Here is a 23,970-nt window from a genome sequence, read left to right as displayed (position 1 = left end):
AATGATAAAAGGGATAGCAACACATCCAGTGGAAATCTGTAGGCTGTTGAACTTGGCTGCTTGGAGGATGTATCTTGTCATCTTCTCTGGCATCTTTAAAACACTGGACATATGTATCTGATGGCTAGCCTGAGCCTGAGCCTGGGCCTGATCCCGGCCGGCAGGCCTGCCATCAGATCAGTGTAGCCTACGTCGGACTAGTTAGATTACGTGTGAAGAAGCAGGGATCAATTGACCCGTCGGACCAGACAAGACCCCTGGGAGTCCCTGAGCAGAAACATTACAATGTGACAGCCGACATGTACAAATGAGACCGATACGTGGAGGAGTTTATGTAGTTTATTTAGTCTCTGACTCGACACGAAAACTGGCACATAAGTTAAAATAACAGGAGAGTCAGGCTGGCTGGCTGGAGGTGTCCAGATCTTTACTAGGATCGTTAAACTGACACCCATCAACCAGTCTGACAGACAGTGTGATCTCTCTACCCATCAACCAGTCTGACAGACAGTGTGATCTCTCTCTCTACCCATCAACCAGTCTGACTGACAGACTAACATCCATCAACCTCAAAAAAAAAAATACATTGTGCAAGAATAATATTTACTTTAAAAAAAAAATGATTTCATGTCCAGTCCATTTCAGTCTGAGCCGACAGTCCAGTCCATTTCAGTCTGAGCCGACAGTCCAGTCCATTTCAGTCTGAGCCGACAGTCCAGTCCAGTTTCAGTCTGAGCCGACAGTCCAGTCCAGTTTCAGTCTGAGCGACAGTCCAGTCGCGTGTTTCAGTCTGAGCGACAGTCCAGTCCGTTTCAGTCTGAGCCGACAGTCCAGTCTGAGCCGACAGTCCAGTCTGAGCCGACAGTCCAGTCTGAGCCGACAGTCCAGTCTGAGCCGACAGTCCAGTCTGAGCCGACAGTCCAGTCCATTTCAGTCTGAGCCGACAGTCCAGTCCATTTCAGTCCGAGCCGACAGTCCAGTCCATTTCAGTCCGAGCCGACAGTCCAGTCCGAGCTGACAGTCCAGTCCGAGCCGACAGTCCAGTCCATTTCAGTCTGAGACATGTTCTCTTGCGTTCCAAGGCTCTGAACCTATAAGCAGACAGAGTTCATGGTCCCATGTTGTCCACTGAATGGAATCCAAGCCCACAGTAAGAACAGAACAGGTTATCCCACCGAGCGATGTGTCGCTTTCTTCCGCTCTGTGTCGATCAGCCTTGTCCCAGTCAGAATGATCCAGTCACGTGCTCTACATTGACGCTCCTGAAATCAGACTTCAGTCTCTGAAGGGAGAATCGTCGAGACCAGCACTCCAAGCAGTCCGACGGACTCTGCTGCCCATCGGGTTGGGCTCTTCTCTCAACTCCAAACAAAACACAAGTCCACGTCCAAAAGCATCGTGTTCGTTCTTGATAACCTTTGTACAATATTTGCAACAAACAAGCCTCTTAAAAACTAAATATGAGAATATATTTATATTACATAAACCTTTATAGAAGTTATATATATATAAAAAAAAAGTATCAGAGAGAGAGAGAGAATAAACAAAAAAGGCACAAGTCTGATTGTCTGTATGTGTAAAACACGTTCCTGCTAGAGATGGGACTTCTCAAATGGAACCCTATATAGCGCACTATCCATAGGGCTCTGGTCAAAAGTAGTGCACTATATATTAGGGAATATGAAGCCATTTGGGACACACTATGAGGAGCTCAAGTGTTATAAGCAGAAGTTAGCATTTGAACTGTTTAAAGCCACTAAACAGCCTGGCTTTACGGTAGACACTCCCCCTCTGAACAAATCACTGTCACTTTGTGGAACTTTATCTTAACTAGTAAACTTGGTCACGCTGTTAAAAAGGTTTAGTCTACATAGTGTGATCTACAAGGTTAAAGAACACAATACCTTCCCATGTTACCGTCGTTAGTATAAGCAGCAGGAGGGATACAAGTTTACACACCATATTTAGATTTTCCCTCTCGGTCTTAAGTCACGATTCTGATAATAGCATATATCCGCCCACTCGTTAGACTACTACACCTACCAAACCAATCGCTCGTTTAAATCAATACTTACAACCAACCGAGGTTTGCCTTGTCATCGATCAACACAAAACACAAGCTTTTTTAGAAGCTTTATGACCTTCTGCTTTTGTAGTCTGGCGTCTGAGTGGCTCACCTACTAAGCCACCCCAGTGTTTCCTCTGTATAGAAAAGGATTGGGCGGTGCGCTGCATCAGTGGTGTTGTCGGAMCGCCTATGTCCCAAACAGTAAAAAAAAAAAAATATTATATGGAAAAACATTTTTCAGTGTAAACTTAAAAATGACTAAAACAAGATATAAAGTATGTAGAAAAGCTAATAGATATATATATATTTTAAAATAACAGCCTCTTTGAAAAGTAACAATCACCATAATAAAAAGCGAGACTGTCAGGGAGAATCTAAAATTAAAAAATGATGCATTGATTTCATTAGAATGTTTCAGTCACTCAGATAGCAGACAGAAGCCACATGGCAAAATGTGTAGAATTACAGGATATAAGCTTTAAAAAACTGCAAATGTTCTCTCAGCCACATGGCAAAATGTGTAGAATTGCAGGAAATGTGCTTTAAAACAGATACATTTTGCCACGCCCATGGCCACGCCCCTGCCACGCCCACCACCCAAGCCCCATTTTGATCCAGAAAAAAATAACACTGCATTAAAAACCATTAAAACACAGCCAAATGTCAACTCAAGCCCCTTCAAAACAGTAGCCACCATACATGGAATCAACATCCAGCCTTCAAGGGATTATCCAGTGTTGTCTGTGTCTTCTCACAGTGGATTGTATTGCTGTTTGGCAGTTGAAGGTAATGTCCACCTGGGGCTTCAATGATTGGCTGACTGAGGGAGGTCAAGGGTCATATCTGGACCAATCGGGGGAAGAGGGGGTCGGATGTGAGATCTCGACCAATCAGAACGTGGTCAATCGGATTTAGACCAATCAAACCTCTCTGCTCTAAGCGTTGTCGTACTTCTGCAGGGCCTCCTCCAGCTTTCCTGTGATCTTCTGGAAGAAACCAATCTGCTCGGTTAGATACTGCTGCATCTGGGCCTTGAAGTCCCTCACCCTGACCTGGTGGAAGTGCTGGATCTCTGCCAGCGTGGCGAAGGAGATGATGTTACAGCGCTCGTTGACGCCGTCCGCCTGGGGAGCGTCCATCTTGCCTTCCTCAACGTGCTTCTGGGACTCCTTGACCTTGGTCAGTGCTCCTGGAGAGAGAGGAGAGAGAGGAGAGGGTCAGTGCTCCTGGAGAGAGAGGAGAGGGTCAGTGCTCCTGGAGAGAGAGGAGAGGGTCAGTGCTCCTGGAGAGAGAGGAGAGGGTCAGTGGTCCAGGAGAGAGAGGAGAGGGTCAGTGGTCCAGGAGAGAGAGGAGAGGGTCAGTGGTCCAGGAGAGAGAGGAGAGGGTCAGTACTCCTGGAGAGAGAGGAGAGGGTTAGTAGTCCAGGAGAGGAAATTACAGAATAGAGGGTTAAGTCTCAATTGACAGCAAGTTCACATATGTGCATAGTGTGGGGAAAATAGTCTGAGTTGCCATTTTTAATCGACTACATTAAAAAGGCATAGTTAACCCAAATTACAACATGACATATTGGTTCTCACACCCTGTACGTTGTCTTTGGAGAAGGTATGACAATAAGCAACTGTGTTGAGCTTCACAATGAATTTGAGATATTTTCCGTTAATTTGGACATGACGTGGAAAAAATAAAAAATAAATAAAAATGCTAATATTGGTCTCATAACTTAAATGATATTTGTGCCACAAATGCTAAAACATTAGCATGTGGAAACAGTGCCAGGGAAACTAAACCAAAGCCTGGACTGCTGTCAGAACTTGTCCTGCTGACAGGGTAAAGAAACCAAAGTGTCATTTTGGTAATTTAGGTGAACTCTCCCTTTAGAGGAAGAGGCTGGGCTCTAAAGTCAACATCACAACATAATAACAACATAACTTTCCCATCACACAGACATAACATTATATTACATAGCCTAACACATAAAGAGACTTCCATTAAACCCTCTCATAGCAGATCACTATAGATTTACAACACGCTCGATGACACCGACCCAAAAATAGTCTCCAGATTCCTGGCATGAACAACCTGTTCCCATCGGCCTGAGATCTGACTAGGCCCGAGTCTGTGGGCATTATTATTGGCTATGATAATGGGTCTGAAAGGGGGAACTAAAAGCTAAAAATACTCATGTATTACCGCACAGGCCTGGTCTATAGCCATGGAGGGGAATTAAAGCACTACAACGCAGCATGGATTTTCAAACAATAAATATAGTCCAGGCCACCCGACAGTGTCCCGGACCACCCGACAGTGTCCCGGGCCACCCGACAGTGTTCCGGGCCCACCGACAGTGTCCCGGGCCACCCGGCAGTGTCCCGGGCCACCCGGCAGTGTTCCGGGCAACCCGGCAGAACAAGTGAAGGGGAATTAATTAGTTTGTCTTTTTGTGACTTTAGGATACTCTTAATTTACATGCATAAGCAATGCTACTTCATTTACCTAAACAAACAATATTGTGAATATTAAATTATATTCAACAAATATGGCTGGCTAAACAACAACTCTCTTTGGGAAAGAAGGCATAGGATTTGTTTCTCACCATCACACGTCGTCACCCTTTCCATTGCCAAGTTGTATGTCTAAGCAATGTGTGACCCGGCTGACCAGACAGCTGCATCCCACTTACTTTCTGCTTGACTGAAGCACAAATAATTAGAGAGACTCTCTCTCCCTAACCCTACTCTCTCTCTCTCTCCCTAACCCTACTCTCTCTTCCCTAACCCATACTCTCTCTTCTCCCTGGTAACCCTACTCTCTCTACTCCCAACCCTACTCTCTCTCTTCTCCCTAACCCTACTGCTCTCTCTCTTCTCCCCCTAAGCCCTACTCTCTCTCTCTCTGCCCTAACCCTACCTCTCTTCTCTCTTCCTAACCCTACTCTCTCTCTCTCTCCCAACCCTACTCTCTCGTCTCGTCTCCCTCTAACCCTACTCCTCTGCTCTTTCTCCCTAACCCTGACTCTCTCTCTGCCCTAACCCTTCCTCTCTCATCTCCCTAACCCTACTTCTCTCTCTCCCTTAACCCTACTCTCTCTTTCCCTAACCCTACTCTCTCTCTCCCTAACCCTACTCTGCTCTCTCCCTGAACCCTACTCTCTCTGCTCTTCCCTAACCCTGTGACTCTTCTCTCTTCTCTCTCGCCGGTAACCCTAACTCTCTCTTGCCCCCTAACCCTTACTCTCTCTCTCTCTCCCTGAACACTACTCTCTCTCTCTCTCCCTAACCCTACTCTCTCTCCCCCAACCCTACTCTCTCTCTTCCCTAACTCCTCTCTCTCTGTCCCTAACCCTACCTCTCTCTTCCCTAACCCTTATCCTCGTCTCTCTCCCTAACCCTACTCTCTCTCTCCCTAACCTCTACCTCTCTCCTCCCTACACCCTACTCTCTCTCTCCCCTAACCTACTCTCTCTTCCTCTCCCTACTCTACTCTCTTCTACCCTACTCCCTACCCTACCCTACTCTCTCTCTCTCCCTAACCCTACTCTCTTCTCTCTCTCTCTCCTAAACCCTACTCTCTCTCCTCTTTCCCTTAACCCTACTCTCCTCTCGAACTCACCTTCTCTCCCTAACCCTACTCTCTCTCTCTCCTCTCCCCTAACCCACTCCTCTCTCTCTCTCCCTAACCCTACTCTCTCTCTCTCTCCTACACCTACTCTCCTCTTCTCTCTCCCTAACCCTACTCTCTCTCTCCTTCCCTAACCCTACCTCTCTCTCTCTCTCCCTAACCCTACTCTCTCTCTCCTCTCCCTAACTCCTACTCTCTCTCTCTCTCCCTAACCCTACTCTCTTCTCTCTCTCCCTTAACCCTACTCTCTCTCTCTCTCCCTAACCCTACTCTCTCGCTCTCTCCCTAACCCTACTCTCTCTCTCTCCCTACGTCTCTCTCTCTCCTCCCAACCCTACTTGCTCCTTCTCTCCCTAACCCTTTACTCTCTCTCTCTCCTCCCTACCCCCCTAGCCCTACTCTCTCCCTTAACCCTACTCTCTCTCTCTCTCCCTAACCCTAGCTCTCTCTCTCTCTCCCTAACCCTACCTCTCTCTCTCCCTAACCCTTACCTCTCTCCTTTCCCTAACCCTACTCTCTCTCTCCCTAACGCCTACTCTCTCTACGCTTCGCCCAACCCTATCGCTCTCTCTCTCCCTAACCCTACTCAATGTCAAGTTCAATTCAATTCAATTCAAGGGCTTTATTGGCATGGGAAACATTGTTAACATTGCGCCAACAGCAAGTGAGGTAGATAATACACAAAAAGTGAAATAAACAATACAAATTAACCAGTAAACATTAACACATACAGAAGTTTCAAAACAAGAAAGACATTACAAATGTCATATTATATATATACAGTGTTGTAACAATGTACAAATGGTTAAAGCACACAAATTAAAATAAATAAGCATAAATATGGGTTGTATTTACAATGGTGTTTGTTCTTCACTGGTTGCCCTTTTCTTGTGGCAAAACGGTCACAAATCTTGCTGCTGCTGATGGCCACACTGTGGAATTTCACCCAGTAGAATATGGGAGTTTATCAAAATTGGATTTGTTTTTCAAATTCTTTGTGGATCTGTGTAATCTGAGGGAAATTATGTCTCTCTAATATTGGTCATACATTGGGCAGGAGGTTAGGAAGTGCAGCTCAGTTTCCACCTCATTTTGTGGGCAGTGAGCACATAGCCTGTCTTCTCTTGAGAGCCATGTCTGCCTACGGCGGCCTGTTCTCAATAGCAAGGCTATGCTCACTGAGTCTGTACATAGTCAAAGCTTTCCTAAGTTTGGTCAGTCACAGTGGTCAGGTATTCTGCCACTGTGTACTCTCTGTTTAGGGCCAAATAGCATTCTAGTTTGCTCTGTTTTTTTGTTAATTCTTTCCAATGTGTCAAGTAATTATCTTTTTGTTTTCTCATGATTTGGTTGGGTCTAATTCTGCTGTTGTCCTGGGGCTCTGTGGGGTGTGTTTGTGTTTGTGAACAGAGCCCTAGGACCAGCTTGCTTAGGGGACTCTTCTCCAGGTTCATCTCTCTGTAGGTGATGGCTTTGTTATGGAAGGTTTGGGAATCTCTCTCTCTCCCTAACCCTACTCTCTCTCTCCCTAACCCTACTCTCTCTCTCCCTAACCCTACTCTCTCTCTCCCTAACCCTACTCTCTCTCTCCCTAACCCTACTCTCTCCTGCCTGGTGCACTCTCTCTCGTCATGTCGAAAGTGCTATGCTTGAGGGTGTCCTCAAATTACCTGGGGTCTGACTCTGGTGTGAAACAAGCAAATGCAACAAGTGTCTGATGTTGCCTTTGTGGGATGTGTTCCAACATGTAGGACTAGTTAAATTGCAAATCCCTCTGAGTCATGGAGCAGAACACCAGGTTTGGTTGGTTTGACCTCCTGCTAAAGGCAGAGTTCTACTTCTCTGTTGTGTTGGTAGGGCTTGGGAGGAAGCATTAGCTTAGGCTTACATTAGCTCATTTCAATATAGCTGGGAGTATTTTTCCAACACAAATATGAATGGGATTGTTGACATACAGTGTAGGGTTGTATCATTCTGGAAACTTGTTTTTTTAAATTAAAATTGAAATGTAACCTTTATTTAACTAGGCAAGTCAGTTAAGAACAAATTCTTATTTACAATGACGGTCTACCCCCTCCCCGGCCAAACCCGGACGATGCGGTGCCAATTGTGAGCCGCCCTATGGGACACCCAATCACGGCCGGATGTGATGCAGCCTGGATTCGAACCAGGTACTGCACATCGACGGGACAGTAGTGGAGAAGGTGGAAAGTTAAAAGTTCCTCGGCGTACACATCACAGACAAACTGAAATGGTCCACCCACACAGACAGCGTTGTGAAGAAGGCGCAACAGCGCCTCTTCAACCTCAGGAGGCTGAAGAAATTTGGCTTGTCACCTAAAACCCTGACAAACTTTTACAGATGCACAATCGAGAGCATCCTGTCGGGCTGTATCACCGCCTGGTACGGCAACTGCTCCGCCCACAACCGTAAGGCTCTCCAGGGGGTAGTGAGGTCTGCACAACGCATCACCGGTGGCAAATGACCTTCCCTCCAGGACACCTACAACACCCGATGTCACAGGAAGGCCATAAAGATCATCAAGGACAACAACCACCCGAGCCACTGCCTGTTCACCCCGCTATCATTCAGAAGGCGAGGTCAATACAGGTGCATCAAAGCTGGGACCGAGAGACTGAAAAACAGCTTCTATCTCAAGACCATCAGACTGTTAATGTTAGTGGTGGCTGTTTGAGTGGCTGCTGCCAACATACTGACTCAACTCCAGCCACTTTAACAATGGAAAAATTTATGGAAAAATGTATCACTAGCCACTTTAAACAATGCCACTTTATATAATGTTTACATACCCTACATTACTCATCTCATATGTATATACTGTACTCTATACCATCTACTGCATCTTGCCTATGTCGTTCTGTACCATCACTCATCCATATATTTATATGTACATATTTTTATTCATTCCTTTACACTTGTGTGTACAAGGTAGTTGTGAAATTGTTAGATATTACTGCACGGTTGGAACTAAAAGCACAAGCATTTCGCTACACTCGCATTAACATCTGTTAACCATGTGTATGTGACCAATAACATTAGATTTGATTTGCAGTGACGCCTCTTGCACTGCCTTAGACCACTGCGCCACTCGAGAGCCCTAAAGGATTCCCTCACAGTTTAGGCCTATTCCCTCCTTATTACAGAAGTCATCCTCCCAACTAGGATTTTTGATAAAAACAGGGAATTATGGGAATTTGGGAAAGTTTTTGAATATCCGCAACCCTACACAGGTCTGTTCTAAATCATTAAAGATAAGGGGGGGGGGGGGGGGGGAAATAGTGAAACCCCAGTCACGGGACCGCCATCTCAGAACCAGTGTGACCCCAGTCACGGGACAGCCATCTCAGAACCAGGTGAAACCCCAGTCACGGGACAGCCATCTCAGAACCAGTGAAACCCCAGTCACGGGACAGCCATCTCAGAACCAGGTGAACCCCAGTCACGGGACAGCCATCTCAGAACCAGTGAAACCCCAGTCACGGTACAGCCATCTCAGAACCAGTGTGACCCCAGTCACGGGACAGCCACCTCAGAACCAGTGAAACCCCAGTCACGGACAGCCATCTCAGAACCAGGTGAAACCCCAGTCACGGGACAGCCATCTCAGAACCAGGTGAAACCCCAGTCACGGGACAGCCACTCAGAACACAGGTGAACCCCAGTCACGGGACAGCCATCTCAGAACCAGTGAAACCCCAGTCACGGTACAGCCATCTCAGAACCAGTGTGACCCCAGTCACGGGACAGCCACCTCAGAACCAGTGAAACCCCAGTCACGGGACAGCCATCTCAGAACCAGGTGAAACCCCAGTCACGGGACAGCCATTCAGAACCAGGTGAAACCCCAGTCACGGGACCGCCATCTCAGAACCAGTGAAACCCAGTCACGGGACCGCCATCCAGAACCAGTGAAACCCCAGTCACGGGACAGCCATCTCAGAACCAGGTGAAACCCAGTCACGGGACAGCCATCTCAGAACCAGGTGAAACCCCAGTCACGGGACAGCCATCTCAGAACCAGGTGAAACCCCAGTCACGGGACAGCCATCTCAGAAACCAGTGAAACCCCAGTTCACGGGACAGCCATCTCAGAACCAGTGAAACCCCAGTCACGGGACAGCCATCTCAGAAACCAGTGAAACCCCAGTCACGGGACAGCCATCTCAGAACCAGTGAAACCCCAGTCACGGGACAGCCATCTCAGAACCAGTGAAACCCCAGTCATTAGCTCAGACATGTTGTTGGTCTTTCAGGGGAAGGGAGTGAAACTATCCTCACCTTTCAGGCATGTAGCCAACCTTCCGGCATGACTCTGCCCCGGGATTTGTTGTCATTTAGTGAACTCAGTCACCATGAGTAATGGCCTCTGTCAAAATAAAAGAGTTGGGATTGGTCTGTCCCCGACAGGAAGACCTTTCATTGGCCAATCATCAAGAGAACGTAAATACACTGACATTGCACTCTGTTGTCTGCTCTCTCACATAGACCTCACAAGAAACAGGAAATGTCTGTTTTTGCAATAGCGGTCTAATGGTCCTTTCTCCATGTGTAACAAACCTATTTTTTTAATGTAACCTTTATTTAACTAGGAAAGTTAGTTAAGAACAAATTCTTAATTTACAATGACGGCCTACCCCGGCCAAACCCTGACGACGCTGGGCCAATTGTGCGCCGCCCTATGGGACTCCAAAACCACGGCCGGTTGTGATACAACCTGGAATCGAACCAGGGTGTCTGTAGTGCCTTAGACCGCTGCTCCCTAATGATTATATATTGGTTTGGCGTTTGTGTAAAGTTTAACGACCCTGCAGGAAATAGTTACTTTCTCCTAGAAACTGCATCTACTCAAGTCCACTCTATTCAGACCGGACACAGATTTTCATTATAATCCATTCTACAAGAAAAACAGGAAATGTCTGTTTTTGCAATAGAAGTGCAATGGTCCCTTCTCAACGCCATGTGCAACAAAAGCTAACATCTATCACTTTAAAGAGAAACTGACTGCGTTTAAACTACTTTTGCAGATATGAAACAAAAGAAAAATCTGTCAATATGCTTCAAAACCAACTTTATCAAGAGGTTTTAATGAAAAGAAAAAGGGTTCTATGTGACTCAACGTTCCGTGACGTAGAGTAAGGAATTGTTGGCAGAATAGATGGATGCAGTTCAATGCGTTATTTCATATAAGAATTCAACAATACATTTACTGGTAGTCTAACAAAAATATTGCTATCAGGTTGTAAATCCCAGCTGGTCTGGTACACTGTTTGCTGCCTCCAGCCATTCGGATGCACTGTTTCGGTTTAAAATCACTCAATATTTTGAAGGAAAAAAAACAAACAGAAGACTGTAAAATTAAGGCTGGGAATGTCAATACAATCTAACTAGCAAAGGGCAATGATCACAAGTCAGTCATAACGTGGCCAAACACAAAGCCTCGTGGGCAAAAAAAAAAAGGACACACAAGTGAGTCATGTACTTTATGAAATTACAGCCCGATGCGGTGAATTCAACTTCAGTTGACGCAAACTTTCGTGCGTCCCGTTAACAGCGCGGAGTGGAGGGAAAGTGGACAGACACACGCCACAGTCCTAGCTAGGCTACTAAAATGTTACGGTCTGGCTTTGGTTTTTAAAGCCCGATAATAAATAATCAAAAAAACTAAACCATGCAGTGCAAAAAAAGGAAAAACATGTTTTAAAAAGATTAAATGGTTACAAAACAAGCTATAGTTACATTGTTGTTATTTGGAGTTAAATACTTTTGCATTATTATACACATCTGCAAGCATAGCAGCAAAGGCTGGACAAACTATGATTTATCTTTAGTTTTAAGTATGTTAAATGCTATCCTACAGCATCCTACTGTATATATACATAAGTGGACATTATACAAAATAAATAAAAAGGGGAATTTTTTTCTAATAAAAACAATGGCCAGTTTGGGTCGCAGTTGTACATTATTTTTAGTAAAAACAAATATGCTGTCTGACCCACGATTTCGTTTTGATTTTTTTCCCAATACGGCCTTGTGCACCGTTTCAGTTTGACACCCCATGGCTAGCATATCTATTTATTTAGCTATCTATTTATTTAGCAAGCTAACAACACGGAGCCTAACATTAGCTAGCTAGCTGCTGGGAGGATGTCATATCTTTGGATGAGTGTGTGAGTTACCAACATTTATCCTGTCATATCTTTTACGGTGGCTACAGATGCAGGTGTCATTTGGTTAGCTAACAAGAAATGTGAATCGCTAGCTATGATGAACGTGAACGCCTATTATCCACAGTTAGCATATCTCTGAGTTGTCAAGCAAAATGTAATTGGTGTCGATCAAATGGGTGGGCAGGCAGGCAAGTTCCCTTTCAGATGTCAAAACATGGGTTGGGACAAGCATGCATTGGCAGGCAAGCTGCAGATGTACGAGCAGGCTACTATTCCCCATCTTTTCAGTGCACTTTTGATGGCCAACCAGCTGAAAAAGTTGGGAGAGGATTTATCTGATGTTCCCTCGTTAGGTTTGAGCTTATCTTGCTCTGGCTATTAGTTGTTGATCTTGTTGATGTGCGTAACTGAGGGAGAGAGAGAGCATACATTTTTCCTGTAAACACACAGTCCAGTTCAAAGAGAATGATGGCAGGCCCTACTTCCTGTAAACACACAGTCCAGTTCAGAGTGAATGATGTCAGGGCCTACTTCCTGTAAACATGATGTCAGGGCTACCTTCTGTAAACACACAGTCCAGTTCCAAAAGTGAATGATGTCAGGCCCTACTGCCTGTAAACACACAGTCCAGTTCAAAGAGAATGATAGCAGGCCTACTTCCTGTAAACACACAGTCCAATTCAAAGAGAATGATGGCAGGCCCTACTGCCTGTAAACACACGTCCAGTTCAAAGAGAATGATGGCAGGCCCTACTTCCTGTAAACACACAGTCCAGTTCAAAGAGAATGATAGCAGGCTATTCCTGTAAACACACTGTCCAGTTCAAAGAGAATGATAGCAGGCCCTACTTCCTGTAAACACACTGTCCAGTTCAAAGGGAATGATGGAAGGTCTACTTCCTGTAAACACACAGTCCAGTTCAAAGAGAATGATGGCAGGTCCTACTTCCTGTAAAAACACAGTCCAATTCAAAGAGAATGATGGCAGGCCTACTGCCTGTAAACACACAGTCCAGTTCAAAGAGAATGATGGCAGGTCCTACTGCTGTAAACACACAGTCCAGTTCAAAGGGAATGATGGCAGGTCGTGTGGCAAATGGCTTATTTGCATATACAGTGATTCGGAAACTATTCAGACCCCTTGACTTTTTCCACATTGTTACGTTACAGCCTAATTATGAAACACATTTTGGAACCACAACAGCACCAAATGGTCACTGACAGAGCTCCAGAGTCAGAGATGGGAGAACTTTCCAGAAGGACAACATCTCTGCAGCACTCCACCAAATCAGGCTTTTATGTTAGAGTGGCCAGAACAGAAGCCACTCCTCAGTAAAAGGCACATGACAGCCTTGGAGTTTGCCAAAAGGCACCTAAGAGTTCTCTCAGATCAAGAGAAACAAGATTCTCTGGTTTGATGAAACCAAGATTGAACTCTTTGACCTGAATGCCAAACGGCACGACGAGGAAAGGTGCTTCAACAAAGTACTGATTAAATGGTCTGAATTTATGTAAATGTGATATATATTTTTTTTTGCAAAAAAATTACTATTTTTGCTTTGTCAATATGGGGTATTGTGCGTAGATTGATAAGAAAAAAAAGTATATTTTTTATACATTTTAGAATAAGGCTGTAAACGTAACAAAATGTGGAAAAAGTCAAGGGGTCTGAATACTTTCCGAATGCACTTTATATATGGAGCAATTTAGCAATTAGGATTTGTCATCTGTAATGGTTATGATCTGTTGGCATATAGATAAATGCAAGCATTTTTTATAGTGCGGGCCTTGTGTTAAATAGACTATTATATTTTTTTTCCATTCGAAAACTCCAGGAGAAAAAATTTGCGAGTACTCTAACAGTCCAACAATGTAAAATGCATCCCTATGTCGGAGTGATGAGCTGTAGGTTTGATGTTGGTTTGAGTGTTTGTGTAAAATGTAAAATGCCCTCCCTATGTCGGAGTGAGGAGCTGTAGGTTTGATGTTGGTTTGAGGTTTGTGTAAAATGTAAAATGCCCATCCCTATGTCGGAGTGAGGAGCTGTAGGTTTGATGTTGGTTTGAGGTTTGTGTAAAATGTAAAATGCCCATCCCTATGTCGGAGTGAGGAGCTGTAGGTTTGATGTTGGTTTGAGGTTTGTGTAAAATGTAAAATGCCCATCCTATGTCGGAGTGAGGAGCTGTAGGTTTGATGTTGGTTTGAGGTTTGTGTAAAATGTAAAATGCCCTTCCCTATGTCGGAGTGAGGAGCTGTAGGTTTGATGTTGGTTTGAGGTTTGTGTAAAATGTAAAATGCCCATCCTATGTCGGAGTGATGAGCTGTAGGTTTGATGTTGGTTTGAGGTTTGTGTAAAATGTAAAATGCCCATCCTATGTCGGAGTGGAGGAGCTGTAGGTTTGATGTTGGTTTGAGGTTTGTGTAAAATGTAAAATGCCCATCCCTATGTCGGAGTGAGGAGCTGTTAGGTTTGATGTTGGTTTGAGGTTTGTGTAAAATGTAAAATGCCCATCCCTATGTCGGAGTGAGGAGCTGTAGGTTTGATGTTGGTTTGAGGTTTGTGTAAAATGTAAAATGCCCATCCCTATGTCGGAGTGAGGAGCTGTAGGTTTGATGTTGGTTTGAGGTTTGTGTAAAATGTAAAATGCCCATCCCTATGTCGGAGTGAGGAGCTGTAGGTTTGATGTTGGTTTGAGGTTTGTGTAAAATGTAAAATGCCCATCCCTATGTCGGAGTGATGAGCTGTAGGTTTGATGTTGGTTTGAGGTTGTGTGTAAAATGTAAAATGCCATCCTATGTCGGAGTGATGAGCTGTAGGTTTGATGTTGGTTTGAGTTTGTGTAAAATGCCATCCTATGTGGAGTGATGAGCTGTAGGTTTGATGTTGGTTTGAGTTTGTGTAAAATGTAAATGCCCATCCCTATGTCGGAGTGATGAGCTGTAGGTTTGATGTTGGTTGAGGTTTGTGTAAATGTAAATGCCCATCCCTATGTGAGTGATGAGCTGTAGGTTTGATGTTGGTTTGAGGTTTGTGTAAAATGTAAAATGCATCCCTATGTCGGAGTGATGAGCTGTAGTTTGATGTTGGTTTGAGTTTGTGTAAAATGTAATGCCAATCCCTATGTTGGAGTGATGAGCTGTAGGTTTGATGTTGGTTTGAGGTTTGTGTAAAATGTACAGCTTATGAAAACAATTTCCTGCTCAAGAGGACAATAAATCTATTTATTTACAGTATTCTGTCCAGACATACCAAGATAGACGTGTGCGTGAAGCAAGGAAAACATGCTGACATTCCCTAAAATAAGTCCTCCTCCCCCCACTATCCATTCTTCTTGGCAATATCTCTGCTCCACTGCTGAGGTTTTAACCCAGATCACAGAATTTCTCTAACGCAGAACAGATGAATACAGATACAGAGACAAACGAGAGAGAGAGGTAGAAATCAGAGAGACGGGGAAGAGAGACAGGGAGCGAGAGAGACAGACGGGAGAGAGACAGAAGGGAGAGCGAGAGAGACAGAACAGGGAGAGGACAGGGAGAGCGAGAGAGACAGACAGGGAGAGGACAGGGAGAGCGAGAGAGACAGACAGGGAGAGAACAGGGAGAGCGAGAGAGACAGACAGGGAGAGAACAGGGAGAGCGAGAGAGACAGACAGGGAGAGAACAGGGAGAGCGAGAGAGACAGACAGGGAGAGAACAGGGAGAGCGAGAGAGACAGACAGGGAGAGAACAGGGAGAGCGAGAGAGACAGACAGGGAGAGAAAGGGAGAGCGAGAGAGACAGACAGGGGAGAGACAGGGAGAGCGAGAGAGACAGACAGGGAGAGAACAGGGAGAGCGAGAGAGACAGACAGGGAGAGAACAGGGAGAGCGAGAGAGACAGACAGGGAAGAGAACAGGGAGAGCGAGAGAGACGACAGGGAGAGAACAGGGAGAGCGAGAGAGACAGACAGGGAGAGAACAGGGAGAGCGAGAGAGACAGACAGGGAGAGAAAGGGAGAGCGAGAGACAGACAGGGAGAGAAAGGGGAGCGAGAGAGACAGACAGGGAGAGAACAGGGAGAGCGAGAGAGACAGACAGGGAGAGAAAAGGGAGAGCGAGAGAGACAGACAGGGAGAGAAGGAGAGCGAGAGAGACGACAGGGGAGACAGGGAGAGCGAGGAGACAGACAGGGAGAGAACAGGGAGAGCGAGAGAGACAGACGGAGAGAACAGGAGAGCGAGAGACAGACAGGAGAGAGAGAGAGACAGACGGGAGAGAACAGGGAGAGCGAGGAGACAGACAGGGAGAGAGAGAGAGACAGACAGGGAGAGAACGGGAGAGCGAGAGAGAGACAGGGAGAGAACAGGGAGAGCGAGAGAGAGACAGGGAGAGAACAGGAGAGCGAGAGAGAGACAGGGAGAGTGAGAGAGACAGAACGGGAGAGAACAGGGAGAGCGAGAGACAGACGGAGAGAACATCGAGAGGAGAGACAGACGGAGAGAACATCGAGAGGCTGTATTATCTCCTGCACTGAGAGAACAATACAGACTTATCAGCAAATTTCTTTTACAAAATTGAAAACAAAAACATTTTGAAAACAAAACCAGAAAAGGAGTATCTTTGTGCCATATTAGTTGCAGAATATGTAGCATCTGCCACACCCGTAGGGCCAGCCAGTGGAATGACCAACCACAGAATCGACATTGCTTCCTGTGTCTTTCTCACCATCTCATTATTGTCCTCATTCAATTCTTACTGTAGTGTCCTGTTAATTCTTACTACTCAATGACTACTATTATTTTACGTCACCGACGGTGCTACTGTCCAGACCTGCTGTTTTCAACTCTTAATGATCGGCTATGAAAAGCCAACTGACATTTATTCCTGATTATTATTTGACCATGCTGGTCATTTATGAACATTTGAACATCTTGGCCATGTTTCTGTTATAATCTCCACCCGGCACAGCCAGAAGAGGACTGGCCACCCCTCATAGCCTGGTTCCTCTCTAGGTTTTCTCCTAGGTTCTGGCCTTTCTAGGGAGTTTTTCCTAGCCACCGTGCTTCTATACCTGCATTGTTGCTGTTTGGGGTTTCTGTACAGCACTTTGAGATATTAGCTGATGTACGAAGGGCTATATAAAATAAACTTGATTTGATTTGACCTGTGCTGAACTCTACTCTGCTGACTTGCCTAGTTAATAAAAGGTTAAATAAATACTACAATTAAAATAAAATAAAACCTGCTCTGCCCGGGGCCGAACCCTGCTCTGCCGGGGCCGAACCCTGCTCTGCTGAACTGTGATGTCCATACTTGTAAATATAGACATTATGATTGGTACAGATTTGGTCTGGATCAACCAACGTGGTCTTGTTTTGGGGGCATTAGAATAATAACCAGAACATGTAAAGGAGAACATTAAACGTTCCTACCTATTTAGACTACGTCACCTGAACAGAACAACGTTCAGAATGATGCATTCCTCTGTAGTACAAGATCCAAGGACCCATGATGTCAATGTTACCGTCATTTGTTACGCTGGGTGTTAAACACTTCACTTACTGTAAGTAAAATAACCAAAAGAGAGTCAAGGTGTCATATCATAGCTGACACACTGTCACATTTTACAAACAGTCACATTTACTGTCATTATGTTACAAACTTTGCATCTATCTATCTATCTATAACACACAATCATAATATGTTTGAAGTCGGAAGTTTACATACACTTGGTTGGAGTCATTAAAACTAGGTTGGAGTCATTAAAACTAGGTTGGAGTCATTAAACTAGTTTTCACAACTCCAAAATTTCTTGTTAACAAACTATAGCTTTGGCAAGTCGGTTAGGACATTACTTTGTGGCATGACACAAGTACTTTTTCCAAAGTTGTTTACAGACAGATTATTTCACTGTATCACAAATTCCAGTGGGTCAGAAGTTTACATACACTAAGTTGAACTGTGCCTTTAAAAGCTGGAAAATTCAGAAAATGATTGTCATGGCTTTAGAAGCTTCTGATAGGCTATTGACATAAATTTGAGTCAATTGGAGGTGTACCATGTGGATGAATTTCAAGGCCTACCTTCAAATGCAGTGCCTCTTTGCTTGACACATGGGAAATCAAAAGAAATCAGCCAATAAATTGTAGACCTCCACAAGTCTGGTTCATCCTTGGGAGCAATTTCCAATGCTGAAGGTACCACATTCATCTGTACAGACAATAGTTCGCAACTATAAACACCATGGGACCAGCAGCCGTCATATCCGCTCAGGAAGGAGACGCGTTCTGTCTCCTAGAGATGAACGTACTTTGGTGCGAAAAGTGCGCAAATCAATCCCAGAACAGCAGCAAGGGACCTTGTGAAGATGCTGGAGGAAACAGGTACAAAAGTATTATATCACGAACAAAAGTATCTATATCCACAGTAAAACGAGTCCTATATCGACATAACCTGAAAGGCCGCTCAGCAAGGAAGAAACCATTGCTCCAAAACCTCCATAAAAAAGCCAGACTACGGTTTGCAACTGCACATGGGGACAAATGGACAATGACCCCAAGCATACTTCCAAAGTTGTGGCAAAATGGCTTAAGGACAACAAAGTCAAGGTATTGGAGTGGCCATCACAAAGCCCTGACCTCAATACCATAGAAAATTTGTGGGTGTAACAGTATAGCTTCCGTCCCTCTCCTCGCCCCTACCTGGGCTCGAACCAGGGACCCTCTGCACACATCAACAACTGACACCCACGAAGCATCGTTAACCATCGCGCCACAAAAGCCTCGGCCCTTGCAGAGCAAGGGGAACAACTACTTCAAGGTCTCAGAGCGAGTGACGTCACCGATTGAAACGCTATTAACGCGCACCACCGCTAACTAGCTAGCCATTTCACATCGGTTACATGGGCAGAACTGAAAAAGCGTGTGCGAGCAAGGAGGCCTACAAACCTGACTCAGTTACACCAGCTCTGTCAGGAGGAATGGGCCAAAATTCACCCAACTTGTTGTGGGAAGCTTGTTGAAGGCTACCCGAAACGTTTGACCCAAGTTAAACAATTTAAAGGCAATGCTACCAATACTAATTGAGTGTATGTAAACTTCTGACCCACTGGGAATGTGATGAAATAAATCACTCTCTCTACTATTATTCTGACATTTCACATTCTTAAAATAAAGTGGTGATCCTAACTGACCTAAGACAGGGAATTTGTACTAGGATTAAATGTCAGGAATTATGAAAAACTGAGTTTAAATGTATTTGGCTAAGGTGTATGTAAACTTCCGAATTCAACTATATGTGTGTGTACACACACACACACATATGTATACATATATAAACACATTCAAAGGTTTTTCTTAATTTTTTACTATGTTCTACATTGTATAATATTAGTGAAGACATCAGAACTATGAAATAACACATATGGAACCATGTAGTAGTCCCAAAAAAGTGTTAAACAAATCAAAATATATTTGAGATTCTTCAAAATAGCCACCCTTAGCCTTGACGACAGCTCCTCAGTAAAAAGGCTAGCTAGCTACATCAGCTGCAGACACATATTGGCTACCTAGCAACATGACATCATGTCTCATTTCTGGAGGCAGTGGAAACACAATATGAGCTGGCCCTCCAAAGCCAGCCCAACCTAGGTGGACTTCAAAGTGCCAATGGAAAAGGGGCTCAACTCCGCCATGGTTTGTTGGACAAAGCCATGTGGAAACGAATGCTGTTTTTGGGGGGGGGGGGAATAAATGCCTTAAATAAGGTCAGAGGTAAACACAGATCTTATAGGTTTAGTTATATGAGATAATCATCAGCTAACGTCACGTTTTGTGAAATGATGACGCATTTATGGATTTCAAAAAATGCATAAAGCACATAAAAGCTTCATAATTAATTTTAAAAAGGCTATGTTAAATGACTGCTATGATCTCCCGAGCCTGTGTTTTCCACGTTTATCCCAAAACCCTTATTCTTTCACCACAGGAATGGCTGAACGAACCAGAGGTAACTCATTGCCTGGTTGTAGGACTACAAGCTGGCGAGATCTATGGAATGTATTTTTTTTGTAATGTCTGTTAAGTTGAATCAACAACAAATCACAGCACACGTCGATGGGTACATTTCCTGCTTTTATACTTCCTGCTTTGCTCCTCGCAATGGCCGCCATTCCACCCATTATGTCATCATTGACTTGAACGGGGACACCCGTTCTCTTCTATTTCTACTGCAGCAAATGCAGGCTGAGCAAAGGAGAAAATGTGTCTTAAATTTTTATTTTTTTTATTTTTTTAATAAAAACATGTTTTGCTATTTAAATGGTTATTACGGTGACCGTGGTAATTTGGCTGGCCAATTACCGTCATCCAAAGTTCCATGACCGTCACAGCCCCTCGATACTACTGTAGGTCACGGGTGATAGACTGACTGGCTTTCCTGGCAAACCCTGTAGCAATTTCTGTTGTTTTCAGGCTTTATACATGGGTCATGCACCACAATGACTGCCACACACACACACGACACACACACACACACACACACACACACACACACACACACACAACACACACACACACACACACACACACACACACACACACACACACACACACACACACACACACACACACACACACACACACACACACACACACACACACAACGTGAAAACACGTCGCATCAGCTAAACCACAGGCTGCCTCCCATATGACTCAGCAGTCAAATGAAAACTGGTGTTGTGTGTGTGTGTGTGTGTGTGTGTGAGGATGTGTGGTGTGAGTCAATACCCCCAACATAAACATTTCCCCATCACTCATGCAAAGCTGAAGTTCCCTCCTCTAAGTGATAATGTGACGACTGCTACAGAGCTAGATGTACGGAGACTACAGCCACCATGACAGGTTGAGAAAAAGAAAAAGCCTAGGGAGGGAGGTACCTTATCAGAAACAAAACACGAAGGCTCTTATCAAGCCAATGAATATTATTGTTGCTGTCTGACAGCCCCATGGGTTGCAACAAAGTCATTTGATCCCTGATGAACAATCCACGATGAACCAATGTTTACACTTAGCTACACCCATTCAACTGTTATCGCACACAGATTTACAATCAATCAATCAATCAATCAATCAGCTGATTAGTGGAGTTACTAGGCCTGAGTCTAATAGTATGATAACATTACCTTTCTGTACGTGGATGATATCAGGGTAGTATGATAAACATTACCTTTCTGTACGTGGATGATATCAGGGTAGTATGATAACATTACCTTTCTGTACGTGGATGATACAGGGTAGTATGATAACATTACCTTTCTGTCGTGGATGATGTCAGGGTAGTTGGCCAGATGTCCCTGGTACAGCTGTAACAAATCCATTAACGGATCCACATCTTGTCTTGGCTGCTCTGCAAAGTAGTCTCCGATAGCATCGTATGCCTCTCCATGGTAAGCTATGGCCTGGTTCAACCCTACTGAATACGCCTGCTGGTCCAGCTCAAACGCTGGCCCAGTACTTTAAACGCCTGCCCACTTTCTGGTACTCCTTCTTAAACCCTGTGATCTGTTTCCGGGCGAATTCGTTGGTGGTGGCGTTGACTTGGACCACGCTGTTCGTCCATTTTCTTGGTGAAAGCTTTGAAGCGTCGATCTTGGACTCGACCTCGACCAGGTCCAGGGGGGTCCGGAGGGCGTGGAGATAGTGAGGAAGAAGTTAGCCCCACCATTTCATCCTTCTCCGCCTTCCTCTTCCTTGCTTCCATGACTTCTCATCTGTGCTGTGGGAGAAAATTAAACAGGGTTTCACAAAGCGTTTTAATTTTTGTTTTACAGAAGACCGTGAAGAACACGGTTCGAGTGGGCCAGATTCGTACCCATACCAACACAGGCCTAGCCTACATGTGTGATCTGAATGGCAAGTAGTCACCACCAGGCCATCCCCAGGCCATACTGGCTAGAGCTTTTCAATGAGCCAAAATAGGCTTTACGATAGCCTGAGTGCCAGTCTGTTTGTGCCATTATGACAACTCCATTGCTGTCATCATCACGCCAAACACACCAATTATATGAGGAGTTGGCAAAGGAGCAAGAAAACAGACTGGCACTCAGGCTAGCTTTACAGAGCAAAGAAACATGGAGGGATGGGGAGAGGAGAAAGGATGGGGGAGAGGAAGAGGGATGGGGAGAGGAAGGAGGAGGGAGAGGAGAGGGATAGGGGGAGAGGAGGAGAGAGGATGGGGAGAGGAGAGAAGGGATGGGGAGAGGAGAGAAGGATGGGAGAGGTAGAGAGAGAGATGATGGGAGAGGAGAGGGAAGATGGGGAGAGGAGAGGATGGATGGGGGAGAGGAGAGAGGGATGGGGAGAGGAGAAGCCTACCTGTTGCAGGTGAGGAAGTGCTGAAAGACATCACACTTGGACAGGACCGGGTGGCTGGTCATGTGATTCATCCACCATATCAACCCTTTCCTCCTTTTAGAGATGAAGTCCTCTTCAAACCTCCCCGTGGCCTGTTTCTCCGGGATGTGGGGCACAGAGATGACAGGGAACTTCTCCACCAGCCGGCCATAGAGCCAGTCAAAGTGTTTATACCTTCTGTTTACCTGGGTCTGTGTGTGGGTGGGCGTCAGCTTGTAGGCAATGTAACTCTTCATCCCTTTAAACTTGGTCTGCTTGGTGGGGTCGTCGATGGTACAGGCGAAGGGGTATGGGTTTTCCTGCCATTCTGGGCCGTATTGTCCCGTTACAACACATATCTTATCCCCATCTTTCACAAACCCAGCTGCCTCACCTAACACGAACGCTTCCCCTCCTGATTTCACAAATGTTGAAAACCTATTGAGGTTTCTACTGACCGTAGCAGAGCTCTTGGCTTGTTGAACGTTGCTACCTTTAGACGTAGATGTTGACATTCTGTATTTAGACGGTCCGTTGCCATCAAAGTCCCCTTGGTAATTACCCCCAACAACCCCGGGTTCGTCGGCCACTGTCGAGCTGTCATCCCAGTCGTCATCCCAGTCTTCGTCGCTGCCCTGGCTGGCTTGATAAATATTCTGCTGCTGCTGCTGTGCTGGGGCAGGCGGTGAGAACGCTGTAAACCCGGGCGATGTTACCGATGTTTTGGACAAGTTGTCAGTTTGATTCTGGATTTTATAAGAGGAGGCGTCCCCGAAACCTCCGGTTGGAATATTGGCGTATCGGGATCCAGATGTGTCGTTGTTAAACGTGGACGCGGTATCGTTCTTCAGGATCTCGATGTAGGACGCGGGGAAGAGACCTCTCTCGCCTTTGCTGTTGGACCCTTCTAGCCATCCTTCAATGTCCTGTTCGCTGTACAGACTCACTATTTCATTTTCTTTCACTGATATCTCACCGGGGTTTTCGGAATTGAAATCGTATAAAGCCCTCGCCTTGAGCGCCATAGTTCAACAACAACTGGAGCGCCTAACGCGCAACAAAATAACCAGCTAGAGCTAACCAACAAACTCTCCCCGGCGGGCTAGCCTATCCAAACTACTAGAAGTCTGTGTACGAAGGTTGAGAAGGCACACTGCTTGAAAAACTCCCAGCGAAATGTCCCTTCTTCAAGCGACCCTACTATACAATCCAATTTTATTTTGTTACCGTTAAAACGTGCAATAAAAACCTGTTCTTTCGTCCAGGTTTACCCCGTTAGATGTGTAGCCTAGTTACTACCTCTCTCTCTCTCTCCTCGCAGACTCCCTTCTCCGCGCAACAAACACACATAATCAGTCTGAATAATCGAGGGTGGAGCTAGGAGGATGATCAGATAACAGGCGACATTAATCAAACGCCTATGCTTTAGTTGATTGGTGGGTGTGGAATTCTAGTTATGTGATGTAATTTTCTTTAACGTATCAATTCATAGACGTTATCAGAATCCTCAGAATGTTGCAAAATAGTTTTTAAAATTATGTAAAAGATTTGAATAGCAATTTATCAATTTAATAACATTAGTGATTATAATGTGTCAATGTATCACTTTTTAATCACATTTGTATCTTCTTTCAAGTCTATATTTATAGTCTCAGTCAGCCCTCAATGTACAGAACATATATTAATACATTTTAGGTATCATAAGAACTATATTATCAAG

At 45.0% G+C, this 23,970-nt stretch overlaps 1 protein-coding gene across 1 annotated transcript; it reads right to left on the bottom strand.

Moving 5' to 3' along the window:
• Window positions 1-325: 325 nt before the first annotated feature.
• LOC112074599 (sorting nexin-18-like) lies at window positions 326-23,616 on the bottom strand. Its single transcript, XM_070440593.1, is given in 9 exon segments — window positions 326-702; window positions 800-3,257; window positions 21,128-21,146; window positions 21,188-21,371; window positions 21,373-21,544; window positions 21,547-21,579; window positions 21,582-21,605; window positions 21,608-21,633; window positions 22,233-23,616. Coding segments are annotated over 8 exon segments (1,755 nt in total). The 5' UTR covers window positions 23,276-23,616; the 3' UTR covers window positions 326-702; window positions 800-3,003.
• Window positions 23,617-23,970: the final 354 nt, after the last annotated feature.

Source organism: Salvelinus sp. IW2-2015, unplaced genomic scaffold, assembly GCF_002910315.2.
Source record: "Salvelinus sp. IW2-2015 unplaced genomic scaffold, ASM291031v2 Un_scaffold2711, whole genome shotgun sequence".
In the NCBI taxonomy this organism is placed as follows: Eukaryota; Metazoa; Chordata; class Actinopteri; order Salmoniformes; family Salmonidae; genus Salvelinus; species Salvelinus sp. IW2-2015.
Note: the sequence above shows the minus strand (reverse complement) of the source record. Positions and strands in the feature narration are given on the sequence as shown.